This window comes from Oreochromis aureus, linkage group 12 (assembly GCF_013358895.1).
Source record: "Oreochromis aureus strain Israel breed Guangdong linkage group 12, ZZ_aureus, whole genome shotgun sequence".
NCBI lineage: Eukaryota > Metazoa > Chordata > Actinopteri > Cichliformes > Cichlidae > Oreochromis > Oreochromis aureus.
In genome coordinates this window covers 24,687,257-24,711,240 of record NC_052953.1, presented here as the reverse complement: position 1 = coordinate 24,711,240, position 23,984 = coordinate 24,687,257, and the positions used below count along the sequence as shown (strand labels likewise).

At 41.2% G+C, this 23,984-nt stretch overlaps 1 protein-coding gene across 1 annotated transcript in view; it reads right to left on the bottom strand.

Moving 5' to 3' along the window:
* LOC116310220 (phosphatidylethanolamine-binding protein 4) overlaps positions 1–23,984 on the bottom strand; it is a 52,031-nt gene that overhangs the window by 6,599 nt on the left and 21,448 nt on the right. Inside the window, exons 4-6 of the mRNA XM_031726949.2 lie at positions 22,637–22,735; positions 1,229–1,274; positions 395–511 (exon numbers count right to left, since the gene is read on the bottom strand). Coding sequence (XP_031582809.1) covers positions 395–511; positions 1,229–1,274; positions 22,637–22,735 — 262 coding nt within the window. The remainder of the gene's footprint in view (positions 1–394; positions 512–1,228; positions 1,275–22,636; positions 22,736–23,984) is intronic.

Here is a 23,984-nt window from a genome sequence, read left to right as displayed (position 1 = left end):
GCAGAATGACATGAAACAAAGGCAGCACAGTGAATCGCAACACTAACAAAGATCGAGTTTATAGTAAAAAGTACTCAATCAACACAGATATTTCAGGAGTTGCAGAGCCTAATGTGGAAATATTACACCCTAAATTAAGGAGTACTCCCTCTAAAGGAAATGAATATTGTAAAATGACGTGGCTTCTTATTGTCTGTTCCAAAAATACATTCCTAAAAACCACAAAAACCTATAATGTGAGAGGAACTGTTAGGTTTCAATTCCTTGCTGTAAACTTTCATTGCTGATTCAACAGATAGATGCTGGCAACCGGCCACTGTTGGTATATGATAGATGATACTGCAGTGGGAAAACAATGTAGCAGACTGAAGAAGCTGGTGAGTGGAGTTATTACCCCGGGATGCCTCCTCCTGCTCCGTGAGTGACACAGACGCGTCTGGAGGCTGCTCGAACAACATGAACTGGTAGCGGTGAAAACCAGAGTTCGATGGCGGGGTTGGCGGCTTATAATCTGTACGAAAAACCAAAGAATAAGAATCAGGAGAGCTGAGAGTGGGGACTGGCGTTTTTTACTGTAGCAATTTACTGTAAGTGTGTGCTAAATCTTTGACATCCCAATTCTTTTCGTTGTGCAGCAAAATCCACCTGGATTATTTAAACCAAAGGGAGCTGTACGGCCATAAAAATCGTTAACTCTGAATTCTGAGAATTCTTTAGTCAGTCTGGGTTGTGGGTAACAAACTGGCTACAGATTTTCTTTGGATAAATCCTCTTTAATCATCACCAACACTGCAAGACAGTAAACATAACCAGCTCCATGGGGGAGGATGATGGCGGCGTGTGCATCTCTGTGTGTGTATGCGAGTATTGGTGCACTTTTTAAGCCCTTTAAACTCACAATAGTGGGCAGGAATTAAATTTACTCTGAGGAGAGGGGTCACGAAAGAGCGACTTAAAGGTTATACAGGAAAAATGTTAAATTCCTCCAAGTGATACTAAAATACTGAAATACTTTAAAATAAATTATAGTAAGACTTAAATCTACAAGTCCAAACAATAATATGGAATTATTCCAACTAATTATATATAATATATACCAGAGCAAATTGCACAGCCTACACACAATCAATGAGTCAGATCAACATTTTGGAATTAAATTAAACCTGGGAGTAATGGCACGAGGAAGCCAAGGTTACACAACAAATAGTCAATACAAGATCTTACTTACCAGTGAGGGTTGTTCCTTCTATTTGTCCTTCCTTGAGTGCACTGCCCTGGAATTTAAAACACAAAAGTTAGCTGGGCAAATTATGAAGCACAGCCTGTTTGTTTTGTGACAAACCCAGTGATAGCAAAGACTTGATAAGAAAAACAAAACAGACAGCAAGCACGGGCTGCTCTTCTTTCAGATTTATGTTCCCACAGGAAAGGGTCTACATTCAATTAGTCCAGTCTTTATAACCACAAAGGTTGCCCATTTAATTTATTTCAAGCCAATGCCATTTGACTATATCCTGCTGAAGTAACAGCAAGCTTGAAATCCAATAAACAGTGAAATAATTGGTGATTATTGGGGAAAAAGGACAAAACAAAAGAAAACCTTACTGGAAGCTCCACTACAGGCTTGCATCCACACTGCAGGTTAAAGTATGTTAAAATTAAATATATAAAAGACCAGGTATATTAATATCAGAATACAAGAGACAATTTTCAGACAAAAGACAGTTCCCAAGCAAATTAAACTACTGAGAAGATTTCCAATTTCCCATATTATTAATTGTATATTAACTTCTTGTTGCCTAGAAACAGATATCATGTAACCCAATGTGAAGTGCAGATATTTTCATAAGCATTTTCTGCCGTATATTTGTCAGGTTAAACTCCCTCAGCCCCAGGAAGCACACAGTCAGGCACTTCACACTGCAAATTGCACACAGGCATGTTTGTTTAATATACTTGGCTATTTACTGCAAGACGGCTGCATCCTTGAGTGGGTGGAAAAGGACTAAATATGCTGTCTGTGAAATGGCCCAAAACCCACTTGAGGTAAGCGTGGAAGTCCCCATCATCACAGACATGGAGTATGTGGTCTCAGCACCTATTTCTGTCCTCTTTTTGCCACACACAGGCTCCCCCTACAGGCTGACGGGGGTACAAGCAGCACCAAGGACAAAAGACAGGCAGGACCAAGCTGCTTTTTTCTAATCTCAGCTTTGAAATTCAAGTTCCAGTTTAATAATAACACATATCCACAGAGAATAAAAACCGTAGTAGGACAGCAGCTCAGAGCACAAGAAGATAAAGCAGAAGGATAAAAACAGAAATAATGTTTAATTTTCATCTTGGGAATGGTACACCCAGATTATGATTATGATATATGTTTTGAAGGGAATAAATGCATCATACTGTTGGAAAGACATATTTTCGAGGACACTAATTAACACTTTCAACACCTATCCAGGTTTCTTGACAAGTAAATGAAAAGTTTTATTTTGTTCTTTACTCATACGTGGGACAGGGGACTATTTAAAGCGGACCAACCATAGTTTGACTTCTCTCTTTGCTTCTTGAAGACAGCAGCTGTCACCTGGCAGCAGATGAAATGTACTTTGAGGATGATAACGGTTCATAATGCCAATTAAAATGCTAAAACTACAGTTATAAGCACACAGAGTGTGCAGGTCTATGTCAGAATGACTGAGATGCAAAAATGACCTTAGCATATTACTATCAGTTTCAAACGGTAATTCACTCTTTCAGCAGTATTAAAGCGTGCATCCTGTGTCGTGCATATGCTCTTATCTATAATCCTGTAACCTCTCTTTAGGAATAACAGCAAGCATAGGAGGAGTGTTTACACAGACTGATCAAATTCAGAAGATTAGTTTCAAATGTGAGTATCTTCATCCACCGATCGGTGAGAAAAAAAAAAGCTTTATTTAGAAATAGCAAGTGTCCTGCAGCCTGCAGGATCCAAACCCATTGCCATAGCAACAGGTAGTCAACATTTGAACGTGCAACATTTTCCCACATCTTAATGCTCAGTTCTCGCTCATCCTCCCAGGCACCCTGTGCCCTTTTAATTTCATTATAATACATAGAGTATAAACAACAGCAAATGAATAAAATATTGAAATTTAGCCAAATAATAAAAGATAAGTCAATAATATGCGGAGTCAATAATATGACGATCTAACACACAATCACATATATTATTATTCACAAGAAATAAAAAAAAAAAAAATCACAAAAGTAGTTTAGGGGTTGGAGTGATTAATCTGTACGGAGCAGAGCTGCTATCACAGTCGCTGTGACCGAACAGGGCCGTGCTGGGGTCGCTGATCCTAATGTTCGCTGGGGAGTGACGCACTTACTCACTGTAACCTACAGGCCATTCTCACATGGTGGGCGGCCTCCCTCAGGGACTTGGTTGTGGGGTGTGACGCCAAACATGACAAGTTGGCATTGCTGAATGACAGCCACGATCTGTGTTAATAACGTTTATGAAGAAACGCCCATTTTAAGGTATGGGGTCTAGTATGTGTAGCATATAATCCTTGCAGTATTTATGATAATAATAATAATAAAACATTTGGATCTTTTGGAGTTGTGGAAAAAATACTGAAAATTCAAAAGATACTCATCAGGCTGGACCGTGAAACAGTTTAACCAGATTAAAAACTTTCAGCATAAAATGATTTTCTTATTAACCCCACCCATGAAAAATCTGTGAGTGATTCATCTGATTGTTGATGAAGAAAGAATCCAAGACTGAGATTCACTAGTATGCCAAGAGAATTTGAATGCTGCTAATAAATCTGTAACATTTATAGAAAAAAAAAAAAAACTTCTGTAGTGCAAATAAGCATAATATTACTTTACTAACCGAGATACCCTAAGACATCAAGATACTCTGAGGCACGACATCCGAGACTTTATACACTGAAGCTGTTTTCACACCCGAACTCTGAAATAAGTCAGAGGAGTCAGCTCGGGACATCGTTTGAAGTTGCCCTTTCTAACAGTAGCACGCAGCAGGAGATAGTCTGCCTCAGCTGCAGTCTCACAACTTGAAATGCTCCGGTTCGTTTAGAAGAGGGAGCTGTCTGCATTTAACTGCAAGGACACATGATCCCCAGGCTGTTATCTGCACTATTAACACATGGGCTTCACACTGATTTTGCACTACGGGGATCTAGTGGTTAAATATGTCAGGTAATTTCTAGAAAAGTAAATGGAGTAAATGACTCTAGATGACTGGATTTACAACACAGATCTATAAGTAAAACATAGATATTAGAAGAAATGGTTTAATGACTGTGTAATAAAGGGCTTGATGCTATATTTTCCACTCTAACATATACACATAAATTGTGTATTAACACTATAAACTTCTTCCTTTCTCTTAAAAAATACAGTTTCCTCAAAAACATGCCCAGGGAATAAACAGTTTGCTGTACAAAATCTATGTTCACCAGCAGTTGTATTTTTGGATTGGTTTTTTTGACCTCAAGCTGAAGATAAAAGACACATTGCATAATGCAGATGTCAGAGAAAACAGTTGTTTTCTGCTATTTCCTATATGCTCGACCATAAAGCGAATGTGAAAAACGCAGCTTATTCATTGAAAACATTCATACATAGATCTTCTATCATTAGCTGTTTATGTAAGAAATGAGCTCAGATTGAAGCGCTGTGTAGAAAACCAGCAGAACATTAAAATCAGGATCTTTACAAAAAAAAGAAAAAGAAAAAAAAGCCTAATGGAGTACTCACGGCTAATATGTCAGTGTTTTAACTGTTGTGCTATTTCAGCAGCTGAAAGTTGAAAGACACTAGAAACAGCTTCATTCTCTATGCAAGACAAACATTACCACTGTTTCCCTGTAAGTATTTTCTCATTTACATTTTAAATGTCTGTGTTCGTGAGATTCTTCTATGCTCATTCACTGCACTTAAAACACAGATACCACCCAGCTTTCTGTTCATAATGCAGTAATGCACTGCTCACCATACATAAAAAACATGGTGACGAGTATTAAAGTTTCATACCAACACATATATTCATAGTACTGTATGCTCACCGCAGTAAATATCTAATCAGCCAATCAAGTCAGGAAATAGATGACCTGTTGAAGTTCAAACTGAGTATCAGAAAGGAGACGAAAGGTGATTTAAGTGACTTTAAATGTGTCACAGTTGTCGGTGCCAGACCGGATGGTTTGAGTATTTCAGAAACTGCTGATATACTGGGATTTTCCCACACAGACATCTCTAGGGTTTACAGAGAATATCTGCCGGCAGTTGTCTGAGTGAAAATGCGCTGTTCATACAGGAGGTCAGAGGAGAATGGCCAGACTGCTTTGAGCTGATTGGAAGGCAACAGTAAGTCAAATACCCACTGGTTACAACCAAAGTATGCAGAAGAGCATCTCTGAATACATAACACGTCAAACCTTGAAGTAGATGGGCTACAGTGGCAGATGACCACCATGAATGCATCTCCTTCCAGTTAAGAACAGGAAACTGCAGTTACGGTACTGCCTAAATCTTCTGTTTTCAAAATTGTCCACTGTCTGGTCTAAGATTCGATTCTGCTGCGACATACTGAGTAAGGTCTGACTTTGGCATAAACATGAAAGCATGGATCCATCCTGCATGTATCAATGGTTTGGGCTGGTTGAGTTATTTAGAAGACATATTATACAAACAAAGCAGACTGGGTTAACCCACCAGTAATTCGAAGACTCGAGTTATTTAGGACATATTATAAGCAATGCTTATGTCTCGTATCCTCATATGAGGGGAATACCCATTTAAGCTGTGATAGTGAATCACACACTGAGCAATGTGGGAACACCAGTTACTGACAGAGATAAAAACTGAAAGCGTCAATATGATTTATGCCGATGCACGAGGGTGTTTAACTCTATCGAGGGGAGACTAACTAAATTACTCCTGGTATGCACTAAAAACAGTGAACAAGGAGCAGCAGTGAGATTGGAGATATGACACCTAAATGAGGCAGATTTAGACTTTGTGTTGTTCAAGGTGGATCTCTTTTGTTCCACTCTTATCATAATCCAAACAACATAATATTGTGCTGGTGGCACGTGCAATGGTGACAAAGAAATTTACCACTTGTCTTAATTGAAGCGAAATATTTTTGTTTCTTGATATGTTTGTGAGAGCGAGGCCACGCAGTGAACAAGGGGAACCCCCTTCGAAATGGAAAGCCTGAGTTCAAGACACTAGAGCAGGAAACGCACGCCCTTGGAGGTTGCCCTTGAAAAGACAGAGTCCCTGCAAGCTGTTGTAAAGCTGACCCCGACCTCTGAGCCGCCCGCGAAGGCCAATCACAGCCAATCATACAAATATGAACATCTATATTCATTATACAGTTTAAACAAATATGAAATATCATTAAGTTATAATCCAGAGTAAGTTTCCAGATCTTAAAGAAACAGCATTCACTAAATATTTGTTTTGTCACTTGTCTCGGCTCGTTAAATGTAGGAGCCAGTCACGTCTTAAGACACCACGTCTAACTTATGTGCGCCCAGCTGTGGTGTTACATTCATCGTGGCGTTGCTTGCCTTCATGTTTTACTGACTATTTCACACTCTGACTCAAACAAAGGCAGAAAGGATCCCGAACAACCTACACATTATGAGCAATGAATAATTTCTGATAATCTAGAAAAAGCCATGCAGCAGAGCTTTTTCTGTGGGTCACGTAATAGCCTGACACGCTAACCACCAACCAGCAAATTTATCCCAATCCATAAAATGAATCAGAATTAGTTCAGACTTGATAGCGGTATTATTACCATCATAAAATTCTTAAAAAAGACAGTAGATGAGACCCCAGGCGCATCTCCACTTTGTCTGAAAATGGTGAAACAAGGTGAAATGTGTCACTTTATGAAAGTGAGCTTAATGCTATACATGAATTTCTAACTTCTCTTGATCTTAGGGCAGTAGATGAGCAGTGTGTTTGTATAATGTGTCTACATAACTTCCACCAGGAATCCTCCGACACGAGCCGGTAGGTAGGAGTCCACAAAGAGGCGGTGGGTGGGTGCAGGGGTGCGGTTTCAGCAGGAATACCCACTTGCCCAACAACCCTTCTCCTTCTCTATGTGGGTGAGTGCTTCCCTTTGTCAGCAAGAGTTACTCATGCACCTCCTTGTATATCCACCACTTCCCCCTCCCTTGCACACCCTGTAAACCCACACCTACGACAATCAGCACCCACGTCCTTCTAATGCAGTTCTGAGAGCATCATTCTCCCTTTTACTTGCAGTCAGGCTAACAGACGGGGAGAGAGAGCATGACAGATGGTGTTCACAGCTCTATTTCTGAGGCTGGACTTGTACTGCCACCGCCACCCCTCCCCTCCACCCCCCTTGCCGATTCCACTCAAGCCAAGTGCTTATGACTACCTCCTCATCTTCGCCTCAGTAATCAGCCCATTCATTTGCAGGGTTATTGTGAATTAAAAGTCCTTGCCTCACAAGGAACCTCACGGTTTACAGGTTAAACACAGAAAAATCGCATCATTGCTCAACTACAGAACGTGTTATCCAGATATAAATGGAGAAAGCACCAAATTTATATTCAAAATTATTATGAGTTTAGGCAAAGTATGCAACATTTTGCTTTCAAAACAGTAAAAAATTATGTAGTAAATTAGAATATTTTGTGAGTCCGGATTCAGCCCCCCCCCCCTTTTCTTTTATGTCCCAAAATGCACAGGAACAATAGGAGCAGTGACCCAGTCAAAGGCGGGCTCTCCTATGCACGCTGTTGTCTTTATCAGCATGGCAGACATTCCCATCAGTTGTGCAAGTAAAAACTTGTGGCGTGTGCCACTTGTTTTACACCACAGGGGTTACTCCGGTATCTCTGGTATCTTTATTCATGCTGAAAAGGTTTCCTCGAAATCCCCGTTTTAGTTTTTGCCCTGAGCAGCGATACTGGATGATTACGACACATAAACAGCTGCATGCATGACACCTTTTGATGACCTGATCCTCAGATAGGATGTGGAAACAATCTTTCAGCCGCCAGCTTTGGCCACCAACTGTGACGCCATGTTTGTGGCCATGTAAGTGTCATTCTCCTGCATAAAAGCTCAGATATGATCAATACTGGGCACCAAAAGCTTAGCAAAAACTGCCAGCCAGCCAACAGTTTGTCAGCACTGTGGAAAAAGTTGCCAGTTTTCTAAAGGTTGCTACTTCATCTCAGATGGGTTACTTCATCCTTGCCAAACCTGTCCAGGCCCCATGCCAAACTTTAAACTAGAAGAAGGAACACTTGCGGTACACTATTGCTTTGCCTCATCTTTACTTCAGTTTTAGGACGATGGCACCAACCAAATATTCTACAGCCACACATTTGGGATTATGGTTGATCAGGCTTCATTAACTTTGGCTAACAATGGAGAAAACTAAAAGCCACTATGTGTTACAGTCTGGGGTACCACTCAGGATTTAATCGGCCTGACGTGTAACCGGTTTGTCATCTCACCCATGTGTTGTGCCTGTGCCAATCCTCCTAATCAGCACAACAGTGACTGCTGAGCCTCCGAAGGAGTCGGAGGCTAATATAATTGAGCAATTTCACATATTGCTGTAAATCTGGTTGCCTAAAAGGCGACAGGTATTGGCCAGAGAAATTTACAGATTCAACTGTGAACTCCTGCTACTATTTAGACCACCTGAGACACAGATCACTAAGCTGTTATCACATAAGCAAAGCATGCCTAAAATTTTCCTGGACTTAATGGACAGTCTAGTGCATTCCCCACTAGTGAGTGGGCTTCATGTTTTCCGTTGCCTGCACCCTCTGTATACACAGAGTATTTCCAGTAGAGTGGCTGCAACTTAAGATAACAGCTTAAGATTTCATTACTGCTCTTTAAGGATCCCTCAACACGACTGCACATTAAAGATTATTCAGGGTTAGGAGGAAAGCCTCCTAACATCTGATTTAGACTCCTGTGGTGAATCATTGTAGAGCCTACAATGTGAACTACATGAGTGACCAATGCTGTTTTCAGCATTTGCGCTTGTGTGTGTGGTGCATTATTTGTTAATTACCATGTGGTAGTGTCCCGGTGTTTTATATGCAGTTCCCCCCGCGGCCACCTTTCTACCAACCAATACAACCTACCCATTTTTAGCTGCACTGAATGTATGTGTTATGTTACTAATAATGCACAGTGAACTTTTCCTAGTTTTGCACATTGAAGGTTTTCCACTGGCAAACCAACAGGGTACTATTATTTTAATAAGCCCTAGTGAGTGCACAGTGTTTGTCACATGGATAGCGGCGCTTCACTAGCAGCTCAGGTAAAGAACTTTAGCTTGCTGGTGGAAAGTGGGAAAACACTTTAAAAAAAATGGTTACTATATTCTCTGGTGTGGCTTGTGTCTTTGTGGAGCTAGCTGCAAGACAGCAGGTATATAGTTTCTTTTTGCGTCATGATTTCTATTATAACAAAATTAACTAATGCTGAAGACTAGCTTCACAGCTAACAGCACACTACAAACCAAGTGTACATCACTATTAACTAGGACTGGATACTTTGATATTGCTGATGGCTCACTAACAGGCCTTGACAAAGCACAGTACTGCATGACCTGGGAGTTGCCAATATGTTCAGCCAATAAGCACAGCTTTTGTTTATTGGCTGAGCTGGTACTGAAAAGCTGACACTTTTAACATACGGGTTACGCTCATTTTTGTACAGTTAGTGAGGCAGCTGTACACCTTCAAAATGCAGGAAAATCCACAAGTGGTAAACGTCATCTTATAAATTCAAATATACTACAGTAATGGAATTATCAAGAGTTATCCAAGTAGTCACGCACAGCTACAATGTCTTTAAATGTACTGAGTCACAGCATTTTTAGTGATATTTGTGGCTGTGTCTTTTGAACTGAATGGGATGGAATCTGGGGTGGATGGTTAGTAGAAAAATATAATCGTGGTTAGCTGGGCAGGGTGGATTGGCCTTTGGAGGAGAGGGTAAAAGGAACTGGGGGCGTCACCCTTGATCTGCTTCAGTGCATGAACAAATTAAGCCACTTAACAATAGCCTGCTGGACTAATAGCTTCAGTAAAGAAACTCATTGGGCTTTGGTAATGAACCTGAGATGGAAACATAAACAGTCCAGTTATTAAGTGAACTCCAGCCACCGCTGACATCACCTGACACACTGTGACATGTTAAACCTACACTCCTTTGGTAATGCTCATTAGCAGGGTGGGATGCTATTACTCAAATCACTGACTTAAGAAACTAGCCACCCAAACTCATTATCGCACTCATCTATTCAGTCTAATTTGCATACATTACAAAGTGGCTGTGCTGGGCTGGTCATCTCAAACTCAGGGAGCAGATTGGGCCTAACAGGACAGAGTACAAGCCAAAGAGAGCTTTAATAAGCTAATTTTATCCAACCTGGGTGCTGCTTCCCTTACACCTACTGCGTGTGTGTGTTAGCAAGTATGGGTGCTGATGAGTCTGTACTTTAGTACTGTTGAGGGAAGCCCAAGCTTGAGTTCCCAAGGTAACAGTCGGTTTGAGTGGGGGCTGGCTGACTCATTTGAAGGGAATCCTGGAACCAGAACAAGGCTGCCCACTCGCCCCACCCCCAGCTTCATCAGCACAACAAGCAAACAAGGCGCTGACATGTCCCCATGTAGGGCTTCCCACTGACGGGGGTGGCACTGGAAAATCCCAGCCTGAGCTTGCCTACAAGTAGCATCAGAGGACATGCACGCACAAGCACGAGGCCTCTGCGCTTCATGGCTTTGCTGGTTTCTGCCGGCAAGACTGGAAATCCATGGAGATTGTAGATGGAGAAATCACAATAGAGCGGTATGCCTACAAATACGTCGAGACACGTGCTGGATTTGATTAGTACATAAAAGCACGGGGGAGATGTAAGGGGGGCAGAGGAGGAGGAGGAGGTTGGAGCTTACTGAGGAGTCCGTGGCATTGAATTAAATCTTTTTTTTTTGAGGTGTGAACAGTGACACAAAATAAATGAGAATCAGAAACCTTGTGGGCTGGCACATGAAGTAGGAGGAAGGGAGTCAGAGGGAGAGGAGGATGAAGGAGGAGTAGGTGGACAAGAGAACTAACTCTTTTTCCCACACAGTTAATGCAATTATTAAGAAATTAAAAGAGATCAACAGGCGTGTAATTGACCACTTAATTAGTTCAAGGTCAGGTTGTTCTTTTGACTTTGGAGGGGCGGTGGGCCGAGGTCTAGATTCGTAGGAAAACTTTGGGCAAGCAGCTTACAATTTACAACAATTAAATCGCCACGTATCATTTCCGCACAGTGGTAACACAGTCTTTTGATTAAATTAAGCCAAATTTACGTTATTCACAAAAAGCCAAAGTCATAAAGTCGACATGCTATTAGAAAAAACAATAAATTTTTGGGAAAAAGTAAATTCTGGCCACAAAACAGAAACTGTACATGTATATTCAGTAATCTCGCTGTTCAGAGTAGCCATTTGATTTGCTTCTGTCCACAGTTACATCTGTTGATAACTCCACAGTTCATTCAGTGTCTTTAGTCATTAACAACTGAGAGCTGGTACAAAGGGATTTAAGAGGCAGCATTACTGTTTTGAATCGCTGGATGTTTAATTCTTCTATTATAATTGAGGCAGGAGCGAGACAGAGGTTATGGTAACTGCTGGAAACCTGTCCCACTTCACAGAAAGGTTAATGAACCTTACAAGTCCTATGGGAGATGGAGTATGCTGTTAATTTGACAAACGTGGGAAATAAATGCTTTTATGCTTTTATTGACGGTGACCAATAGCGGCCTTTGCTGGAATGAAAGGTTTTAGTCTTTTAGGCGCTTTGCTATGAGGCAAAACAATAATGTGGAATGCATTTGTTGGAAGAAACTAAGTACATAATTGTTTGAATAGCAATTTCAGGCCAAAAAGCATCTTCATTATTAATTCCTACTTTTGGGGAAAATATACTGCGCAAAATGTACAGTAACCTAATTCATGTTATGAAACAGCTGCCTTTATTCTGAATACATTTGCGGGAATGAGGGATTTTTAAAAAGCTGTACTTTAAAATCTACATATTTCCACATTCCATTTTATGCACCATTGGTCTGGGTTTCATTTTAACAGGGCACCAAGGGTGTAATATGCTGACAGTTGGAGAGGATCATGTGAAACAGAGTTGGTGTTCACCTGAAATAGTCTGTGGGCTAGATGGAAACATCGCAAACGGTGGCTGTGATCTGATTGGGATGGGGTTTTAGGCACAGGACCAGCTATGTATACAGTGCGCACGATTAAGAGATTAAATGGATAATCTCCTTCCCATTCAAAGACATTGATGGAGGCAGAGAGCTGGTTTCACAGACTTTCATTCTGGTTTTTAAATCTAACCCAAGAGATTCAAAATCCATGTTCATCAGCTGCTCACCTCTATGATCTCCCATAAAACAAACCTATAGAAAAGGGGTGAGCTTAAATCAATAGAAAAAAAGGACAGAAAGCCTTCTGGAACAATTTAATTCGAAGAAGATACAACTCATTTTTTCCCCCCAGCAGGTGACACTGATACCATGAAATCCTCAAAACAAAATGTGTCAATAAATGTTCTCTGATCTTCTACCCCTTCGGTTAAAGACGTCAAGAAATCAAGTACTGTAGATCAAGTGCAATCCAGCGATCTACATTAGAGTTTTTCTTATGTGAACATAGTAATCAAAATATGGCAACATATCTCTTTCCTTTCCTGGATTTTCCAAATTGTACTGAATTTATTTCAGTTTAAATGCACAACTAACACTGTGGTATTGCTACTTTTACTCAAGTAAAATGTTTGAGTACTTTCTGTGCCACTGATTAAAAAGCCCCCTATCATTTTCATTCAGGTGGAGAGGAAGAGTGTTTTTAAGGTTAAAAGAAATCTACGTTGACTGTTTGTAGGAGGACATTAAGAGCAGACAAATTCAAGCATTTTCGAACACTTCCTTTTTGTTCTTCGTATAAGAAGATTACACAAACATGGGTCCTTTTAAGCGGATTGAACAAACATCTAGGGCTGTCAGTTTTTTGGAGAGGACAGTGCCCATTCTCAGCAGGTGCAATTGCTATGATCAGCACAGCTCCTTTTTAAGCTCTCTCTTTTTAACATCAGGTTTTATTTTCGCGCAGATGCCTAACTGGCGTCAGAGCAGCTTAAAAGACTGCAAACTATCACCGTCCTAACCTCATAGACCTGCCTCACATGTCTTCATGCAGCCAGCCCTGGTCTCGTTCTTCTTGATACCCCCTTCTCTACTGAGCCAGCTCACCCTCTCGGTCTCTCACTCTCACTTTCTCCCAGCTACACTATGGGCACTGATTCATGTGCCTGTGCGTGCACAATGTTTGCCAGAGGAACGCACAAGAATCCGAGCTCCACAATCCCTCTTAACCTCTGACCTTGGCTTATTGTTACCTGTGAGCAGCACTGTGGCAAACATGTTGTACAAGTACTGTACAGCCCTGCAAGCTGTTTGTGTTCTGCAAGTATGGAGGGCAGGGGAGGAGGGAAGGAAGAGAGGGAGCTATTTAATCCCCCCCAAAGGAACTCCCCTCTCAACCCGTATCGTGAACTCGCAGGCAAATCGCGTTGCTGGAAGGCACACCACACACACACTGCTGTCTTTTTAATTTCATCAGCTGAAAGAAATCTATACAGTGCTTTGGAATCCGACTGAGCTGCAGAGAGAAGTGAACTATACAGCACCCTGGAATGTAAACAGGTTTCTCACCAAGTGTAGCATAAAAATACCACATTGCAACAAACCTCTTGGCTATGATAATGGTCAATGGTACAGATCAGAGGTCTTAGTAGATTTTATGTTTGTTAGTCCTACAGCATATCAATAAGAACAACTTGAACAAATCCAGAGAGCAACTCAGAAGAAATGCAGCATTCATACTGAAATTATTCAAGTGTAACAAGCATAAAATACTGGATTCTAGTGAATGCTTTCTATTGACGGCCGATTTTCGGTTGCCATTACAAAAAGCATTATCTCCTGAGAATATTAGGAGCACTGTCATTAAAATCCCTTGCAGTCAGCTGCTTGGTTGAGACCAGATATGGGCTGTAATCTGCAGAGAAAGGGCTCCTTTATTATACAATGTTAGTAATTGTCAAGCATTGTTACATTCACAGAAACAGGCACAATATTTATTTAATATCAGTAAAACCGAGCCAGACTCGGTTCTATTTTTCTAACCGTCTCTACAGATAACTGTCAAAACTCCACCACCAAGCGTCGGTAACTCTGACATCCCATGCACACTGCTTTCGGGGCACGGGTGCTGCGCTTTCTTACCAGTTGTAATTATTTATCCATTACACAGTACACTGTAGATCTTTGCACTGCGCTCCACTTTCCGACTTTTACAGTTAGGATAACTTTTGGAATCCAAACAATCAGTACGTACAGTTAGACAGGGCCCTATAATATCTGCCAACTTTGCATTCATAGCTGTCACGCTTAATTATCATGCCAAAATACAAGAAAATACATTGGCTGCAGGAGGTCCTTTGTGAAGTCTTTGTTTTTGTGTACAATTAACTGGCAAGCATGCTATATACTTAAGTAAGGGCTATTTTAGGTGAGCATAATTGTTAGTGAGTTGTTTTTATCAGCATGCCTCACTCCCCTTCTCCAGGAGACACCCCTAAGAGGAAGCATTTTCCACGGCTGCGGCCCGAGCAACCCCCCGCTAACCCTGACATTTGTTCATTTGCCCGCCCCTCTCTTTGTGGTTTCCGTGCCCGCTTTTTCCTCCCCTCTCCACATCTGTCAAAAATTGACCACTTTACAGGGGGAACAGGTAGGCAGACTCCGTCAATCCCCGTCCCACCCCCCTTTCCCCCTCTTCCCCCCCACCTGTACCCTGAACGCACAAATTCGCACGCGGGGCCGACTGCCAAAGATCCTGCTTTACTGACTGAAGTGGAGGGTGGGGGGTGTGTGGAGGGTGGGGGGGGATGACAAAGACGACAGCTTGTGTGGGGGAACATTGTCTGCGGCTGCGACGAGAAATCTTTTCAGGAAAAACAGGATTTTATACACAATGGTCGTGGGTGTGAAGAAAGGGGGCACATATTAAAAGAAGTGCCTTAATGTGTGCAGAGCTACTGGTTTCTTAAACTGCATTCTCATGGATAAGGTCCAATCTGCTCTTTTTTTTCCCCCTACAAGGCTCTAGTGTGACAGACTGGATCAAAGAGGGCTTTCCAGGTTGTCCTTGTTTTCTTGGAGAGCATTCGTGATATATCCAGGACAGGGCTCAGGCTGGAAATTAATCCAGCACACTGACACAGTAGACCTATCTGCTTAAATAAAAATAAATGTGCAAGAGATGCGATTTTGGATGCTTCAACTCCCCCCCCCCCACCCCCCGAGAAAGAAATTTAATTCACATGACAATACAAGCAGGAATTTGGGTTGTTATTAGGCCACGCGTAAATGCTGATTATTCCCTCGGCGCTCAAACAACCTTTCCAATTGCTCACAGGAAACCATCGCAGCTCACGTTCTTCATGCAGTGAAACCTCCTCAATCATCTCACCACAGCAACCGTGGCGGGGAGGTCAGTTGTTATAGAGATGGCAAGAGGCTTGGTCCGTTATCAGCTACAGTATTGTGTGTGCGTATAAGCGTGCGTGCACTTGAGTGTGTGTTTGCTGTATGTGGACGGGGGATGGAGCTGACAACTGAGCGGAGGATTCTTATGTAATTCTCCCTTTAGGTGGCGGAGAACAGTGAGAGCAGCAGCCCACACTGAAGAAGAACCTGTTTGTTAATAAACTGCAAGTAAGATAACATTGATGTATTATTACATGGTGTTTGTACTTAAGACAAGGGCTGTCGAAATGCAAAAAAGCGCCAGGCAAGTTGGCATGTCGCTTCACAAAGCATTGATTTTTGTCCTGCTAGCACTCCTCCAACTTCTTTCAAACATACACACACGTCCCTGGATGCAGACATCAGAGACATACATGACGGCTGCGCGAAACAAAAAAGTAATGCAAGAAAAATAAAGCAAGAACTAACAAAGACTAGCGTCCTAAAACGGCAGAGACGGAGAGGAGAGGCTGCTGGGGTTGATATTTTTTTGCGGGGAGGGAGTCCAAAAGATGAACTCCATGTAATACCACCTCTGACATTCAGCCTGGCTGTAGTTGACAGGATGAGCACATGCTCTAAACGTTTAAGCACCTCCAGCTGTGCTTCACTGTTAAGGACTATTGTTGACTTGTACCAAGGGAGGCTTTTGGATTGTTATGGAAAAAAAATGGGGGATGAATGACCTGCGTGCAAAACTTCATCAGGGTTAAACTAATTCGAGCTAAAATACAAAATACGATATCTAATACACAATTTTATGTCGATATCTTGAAACTTTTGAAAATATTCTTTAAATTCTGGCACAACTCTCGTCATCAATCACTTAAACAGGTGCTCTGCTTTACTTCACATATTTATGTTACTGACAACAATCTGTTCGTATTCTTTAAGACACTTACCACAAAGAACATGTGTTTATCCTGTCAGTTTAAGTTTAAACAAAGGATGACAACAGGTGCACCGAGTGGAGTTTAGACTGGATAAAGTTGCTTCACAGGACTTGGAGCCAGTAGGCACTTCTGCGTAAAAGTTTGCGAAACCACAAACAAGCAAACTGTTAACCTGGGTTATGAGCATGTTTAGCAACTTTGGAGGGAGAAAAAAAAAATCACATTAAAAAGGAAAATTGTTCACTTCCTTTGCGCCCACCCCCTTGTCATAAGATATGGATGTCCCGTAAGGTTATTTGTGTTTGCTGGGAAATGAAGTGCTCAACTGGATTAAAAACATACTGCATATGTTTGGAAATCTGTTTCCCTGGGCGTATGAGTGGAGTGAGCGAGCGTGAAGCAGCAGCTTGCGTCTCCTCCAAGAGAGAGGGCAGACACTCTCATCATTAGCTGGGCTACAATGTGCTCCTCTACCTGCTCCAATCTGCACAGCCAGGCTCCGCTCTGACGCCAGACAGATGTTCCCAGCACGAGGTGCAAAGTATCGAGAGGGGAAATGAGAGTGAGCAGGAGAGAGGCAGAAGAATGGAAATATTCAGCAGAGTACACAATAAGAGTTTAATTATGAATAATACCAATGGTTCTTTGTTCTCACAATGAAGCTAGCTATGGTTCGCCTGGCCTTTGGGAAACTGTTTTTGGCTTCCATATGGGGGCAGCTGTCTGTCAAAAATAAACGCTTAAATCATAACATGCCACAGTAGGGATAATTACGGGATAAAGAACAATGCAATTATGTATGTTTATTTGCAATATTGGACAGGTATTTTGCTAAAACAAACTCTGAGGCTATTGCAGAGGTTAAAATTGCAACGCTATTGTTGAGTGCTTCTTAGAGAGTAATGATCTGCAAAACTGACAGTTTTTGCAAAACTTCACATCAACTATAAACTTTGGATAAAGACTCATCACTGAGTGCACAGGCAGAAATGTTTCAGTGCATGTACAACACACAATATCTCCTGAAAAGACACACACTAAACATATTCACAATAATGGTAAATATGTACAACGAAAATCTGTTGTTGTTGTTTCAAAACAGTCTGTGCCAACATGCAGCTCTTGTCCTCTTTTCTGTGTTTTTGTGGTCCTTTAAGATGAGGTGTTTAGAATTAAAAAAAAGAAAGAAAGAAAATGCTAAAATTTTAATCCTTTCAAGAGCTAAATGGTGAATGAAATGCTGCGAGGCATTACACGTCTAATAGTTTGCAGATAAAGGACATCTTGAGGTGTGGAGCAGATGATCTCTGCAGGCCTCAGAACTCACAAACACAAAGCCAGCTGGTCTGACACAGTCACAATACTTCACTGTTTGTATTTGCCTGAGCAGCAGCAGAACGCAGGCAGTGTCCTGCTTTGGGAGCCGCTACAACAGAGATGGATGTTAAAGCATGCAAGTCCCTCTTGCACCATAATCGCGAATGCACGAGGGATGTGCATGCAACTGGCCTTCGATTACTCACGAAGAGGAAGCTGATATGTGATGGCTTCCAACCCTCAAAACAGGACAGAGTGATCGGAGTCCAAACAGGCTGCGAGGGGTCGTAAATCTCATGTCTTGTTTAAGGAAATGTATCTGAGCCTTAGTGTTTCTGCTTCTGGTGGGTATAAACAGACTGTAGAATAACTGCAGAAAAAAAGTTGGAGCTCTGAAAAATCCAATAATCATCTCTGTATTGCTTTTGCATGCTAAAAATACTGCAAAGTCACTGACACTGACTTAATATACTGAGTGTATCCCAGCTCACAGGGCAAGGGGCAGGGGACATCCTGGACATTAGTCTACATGTATGGAGCATTGTAAACAAAGTTGCAGGCATTCTGCTACACAATGAACTAGATGAGAACATTTTAAATCATCTTTCCTGCACCGTGTTTTATAAGAATATTTTTTTTAAATATCATTCCACATCGGAGAATCTGCTGCCTGAATATCAGCTGATGATATTGGTCTGACTGTAATTATCTATAAAAACCTAAGGTTTTTTATCTCTTTATAAACAGTGAGTGCAAAAGTGCATTAACTGTAGCACTGTTTTGCACCTTCATATTGCATCATGTTGACTCAACATGCACCAAAACTATAATGAGAGTAATAGCAAGTAAAAGTAACACCCAGTGCAGTATTTATATAAGCTAACTCTATTCAGGTGCTAATGATTTGCTTGTTATAGTAATTATTGCTGCGAGTCCGTACCCGAACATCTGTATTGATTTAGTCTCTGGGAGAGCAAAGAGAGGGAGGGAGAGGCTCACAATCTGGAATTCGACTTCGAGAGCGAGACAACAATCTGTTGATGGTTATTTTGGTAATTGTCCACAATTGATGAAAAAAACAAAAAACAAAAAACAAAAAAAACGGCGTGCGCTGCAGAAGATTCTAAATGATTGTTACTGTTGCTCAGGGGGTCAGGGAAAATGGGCAGTCGCAATGAAAAATGCATATAGAGCATCTAATAATGCGAGCTCTCACAGAAAAGTGGACAGCTGGTGAGAGAAGACAAGACACCCAGCCACACAGTTTACACTTAATTGCTGGAGTGAATTGTTCTTGGCAGCCAAAAGTAAAGATGTGATATGTGATACACAGTTAAATAAAAGATTTAACACCTGACAAACATTAAAATATGATTGTCTTCAAATTGTATTTGTACAGTTGTTCGGCATGTTTATAAATGTTTGCTGATGTTGTTGGATATAGTTACATTTATTTTTGGGGTTTTTTCCTACTGTGTCAGGCACAAATAACAACTCGACCCAGTTGGGTTTATTTTGAAAAATGACAAAGGAGCTAAAACGGAGGGACTACTTAACGCGTAGTTAAAACCAGAATCTGACTTAATGCTGTTTGTTTAACACAGACTTTAAAGCACCGCTACAATCCAAGCCAAATAGTTGAAGCAAGTTGTTTCCTAAATCTCAGTTTAGCTAAACCCACACTTTAGTAATTTGGTTTATTATCCCACACTTGGTTCTTTGATAGCAGGCAGACTCATAATTATACGGATGTGTTCCCTCATTTATCAACGTATCAAAACTGCTGTCAGGATTTTTTCCCCACATTTAACTTAACTAGCTTGGCCCACAGTTGTTATTAATCTCTGGCTCTCTTCCACAGTGTGTCTTTTGTCCCTCCCCCTCACCCCCAACTGGCCACAGCAGATAGCTGCCCCTCCCTGAGTCTGGTCCGCTGGAGGTTTCTTCCTGTTAAAAGGGAGTTTTTCCTTCCCACGGTCTCCAAGTGCTTGCTCGCAGGAAGTTGTCTGATTGTTGAAGCAACTGATGTTGTGAGTTGGTGCTATATAAATAAATTTGAATTGAACTGAGCTTTAGCAACATCAGGACTAAGCTGTATTTTCTGGTTTGAGTAAACCACACTCCTAGCTTCTGCTTCATTTCTAATAAATCGCAGATGAAAATCTAAAAACAAACCCCCCCCCCCAAACAAACCTGGAATCAAATATTATTTCTTGCGACACAATTTTTAATTGTCAGCCATGGTTTTAAGATTTGTAATGTTCATTTCCCCAGGGGGTCGCCACAGTGGATGGACCCACATTTTGGATGTGGCACAGATTTTACAGCAGGGCTTTGGACCGGCTTGTGACCCCTGAAGCTGGTTTTGTGTCTGAAACCAGAGACCTTTTATGTGCAAGACAAATATGTTAATCGCAACAACACAGTGTCACTATCTTAAGATTTCTATTGATAATCATTCCAAAAGAAAGACATCTGCTACTTGGTTGGTCCAGTCGGCCTGATAATGTTCAGACTCTGATTCACAAGTATCCTTCTCAAGTGCGTTTTACACAGCAGTCACGTAATTAAAAAACAACCCCTCAGCACATGTTTTGATAGGTGAAGAGCTGAACATGCAGAGCAAGGTAAGGTGAGGAACCTATCTAAACACAGGGTACTCCAGCAGGTCTTTGCTGTGCTATCATTGATTCACTAATGAGACTTTGGTGGAGATATCGGTGTAAATCTGCAGCGCCTTGCTGCTCAGTCCAGCCTGAGCTCCCTTCATTCTCAGTTAAATTAAAGAAATGTTTTTCCTCATAACTCAGGATATGGATAAAAAACAAAACAAAAAAACCACACTAATTATGGAAACATCCTCATCTAGGGCAAGATTGCATGACCTTGTGCTAATGAATATATATGAAAAGACTATGGCTGCTGCAGCTCACACCATCTGATGAGTGAGGATCAAAACACTGATCCCTTTGACATTTGAAAGCATGACCCTTGACTTCAGCTAAAGAAACTTTCCTTTCAGAGTAATCTACCATCAAACACATTGTTACAAATAACTAGCGGATGTCAAATATTAGCACACAGAACTTTTTATTTTAAATTCACATGAAACAATAATGCAGAGAATAAATAAAAAAATCCTCAATCATATTTACACACTAGTTTAGCCTTTTCTTTTTGAATTACATATACTTATGCATTCATTCAAAAATCGACCGACATTGCTGTCAAAACCGCTGAACCAAATCAAAATCCAATACATTCACATTGGCACTTCAAACAAAACTGAGATTTTATGATGTCACCTAGGCACCCTGGTCAATTAAACACCTCCCACTACAGTTGGCATCACTCAAAAGGCTCATTAACCCTTCTGACCAACCACCAGTCACAATCAGAAAAACATCCCGTCACATTGGCCAATCCCTACATGGGCAACGCAGGTCAACACCCACACAAGTGACAGGAAATTGAATTGCTAGAGAAAATGTGCTCTGTCTGAGCACTTGAAAGACATTTGTTTATTCACAGCTGGTTGCGCAGCCAGGCAGACTTTATTGGCTTAAAAATAAGAAGCAAAGGTGATGCCTAATACAATTTTACAAAGTGCAAATCACTCCCTTTTTTTATATCATTGATGTATGTGAGAAATGAGAGGTAAATATTCATAGATTCCTTACAGTAAGCCAAAGTGTGGTTAAATAAACCGACTCTCACCAATGAGTTCAGTCACAGAACGCACAGTGTACGTCTACTGCAGGTTTTCCAGAATATACATCCCAAATACATCACATTTGGATCTTTAAATCAATGTGCCGTGTATGACCACGCCTTACAAAACGAAATGGGAGCAGTGATACATCGCTGAAGCGTCTTTGTGTGCTTGTTTCTTAGACCACTAGTCTTAATCTACCGAGTTGATCTCCCGGTTCCCGGGGGATTATAAAATGTCGGCAAACCTCTAAATATTTGAGGCAATCAACAACTCAACATGCATTTGGCGTTAGAATGCAAGAATGTGAAAACACACAAACGAACGGATAAAAAGGAGTGAAATATGAAGAGAAATAAGGGGATCGGAGCTGTGCCCATTTCGGGGGTGTAAAATATGGAGAAGTGTGGATCATTGGGGGAGCTGCTCTGCCTGGGGGAACAGATGAAGGGAGGACATTCTGCCAAGATCTCTCCACTGAAGGGGGAGCTGAGGGACTGGAGCTCTATGGGAGAAAAGAGTGTGCGCCTCGCATGCTGCTCTCCTCAATCTCGGTCTCACACGCCTGCATTGACACATCCCAGGCTCTCTGCAGCAGAGGGAAATTGCTGCTGACAGGGCCTTGCAAACTTTCACAGCCATTTAGAAAGACTTACTCCCACACTTTTGTCACAGGCATTTATTGCACAAGATACATGATATGAAAAATTAACATTTTTCAAACTTGGCATCCTTTTTTTGAACCAAGTTAGGCTTAAAAACCATTCATAATTTTTCAGCCTTACGATCGGCCCCAGTGCAGATGTAAACACTACACATGCCAAGTGAGACCCTGAGATTATGAAAATGCACAATTTTCAAGAAAAAAAAAAATTTAAACAGCCACGCGCTACATCATAAATTTGTACCCCATGAGTTTCTAATCCAATAACAAACACGGCCTGTGTCACCATCACCAAAACACAAGTCTTGTTTTTCCTTAAAGCGGCACAGTTTTTCAAAGTCTTAGCGTACCTGTATGTCCACGACCAACCAGTGCCTCCAGTAAGCAGATGTTGGCTCGCTGCGGTTTGGAGCATCAGGATCAACCATCACCAGGACGTACGACTTTTTCTGCAAACAGAAGGAGATTCATATATTATTGATTTATTTAACACAGACAAAGTGTTTACCGCAGAGCCACGCACACTGTGATTGGCCCAGAGGCGCTTTGAGCAACAGCAGTACCTGATCCCTTCTGCTTTCTAAACAGCCATGTGCCGTTTGCACATTACGTCGCCCAAGGCTTAACAACTAGAGTTGGTTTAGATACTCAAAAACACACACTTTACTTTCTAAGCTTTACGTTACCCTATTTAATGCTGTGTGAATTCCTATTCTATTCATAAAATGTATGCAGACAGCAAACAAAGCCAGAAGGGTGGGTTTTCTTCTGTGTTAACAGTCTTAATTCAGCTGCCAAGGTTAAAGTGCTCAAAGTATGAAGAAAGCTGTCCTAAAAACGCAATGATACACATTGGAATACAGTAGCTGTGCTAATCACAAACTTATTCTTCCAACAAGTGAGCTCTGTTCCTTCACAGTTATTCTTAAAACTTCATATCATTACTGTGACATCAACAAAATGACAACGTTTTGGATCCGATACCAAATCCTCTCGTTAACATATTCACAGTAACTTTCTGCCACTTACCAAGTATCTTTATACCCCTCAATCTGTCAATGGATAAAGTGAGAGAAAAAGCATCTTAACTAACACTTGATCACAGTTATTGGACGTTGACTTGGCGGCTTAATTGCCGGAAAATCTTCATTCTGTCTGTCCCTAAAAGTTAGAGAATTATGAGAGCAGATTGAATTATTGCGAGAGCACATTTGTCATCCCTGGTCCAGTGCCCAAAATCTGCCAGACCATATGATGGGCTTTTTTTATTTTGTTCACTTCCTCTACAAACAGAGACATTAATCAAGGCTGTTTCAATCCTCGCTGTCCCCCTTACTGTATATCGTGCTTCCTACAGAGGCAATACCATAATGCTATCGGCTTTAATACACAGAGAACAGATGCATCGTTTCTTACATTCTCACGTCGGCTGCCAAATAACACTGTTGGGAAAGTCGGTGCAGGAAAACATTTTCCATGTAAACATAAATCTTACATTTCTGTTTGTTGTGTCCTATCAATACATTCGTGCAGGCCTGTGAAAATTATCCTAAGCCGATGTACTTGAATGAGATAAAGAAGTAGTCATGTATTTTTTCTGCAGATGCTCATTTTCAGAAGGATTCTCTGCCTACCTGACAAGCAGTAATAAGCGTAAACAACTAAGCCTAATAATAGGATAATACTGTAGTCTCAGTG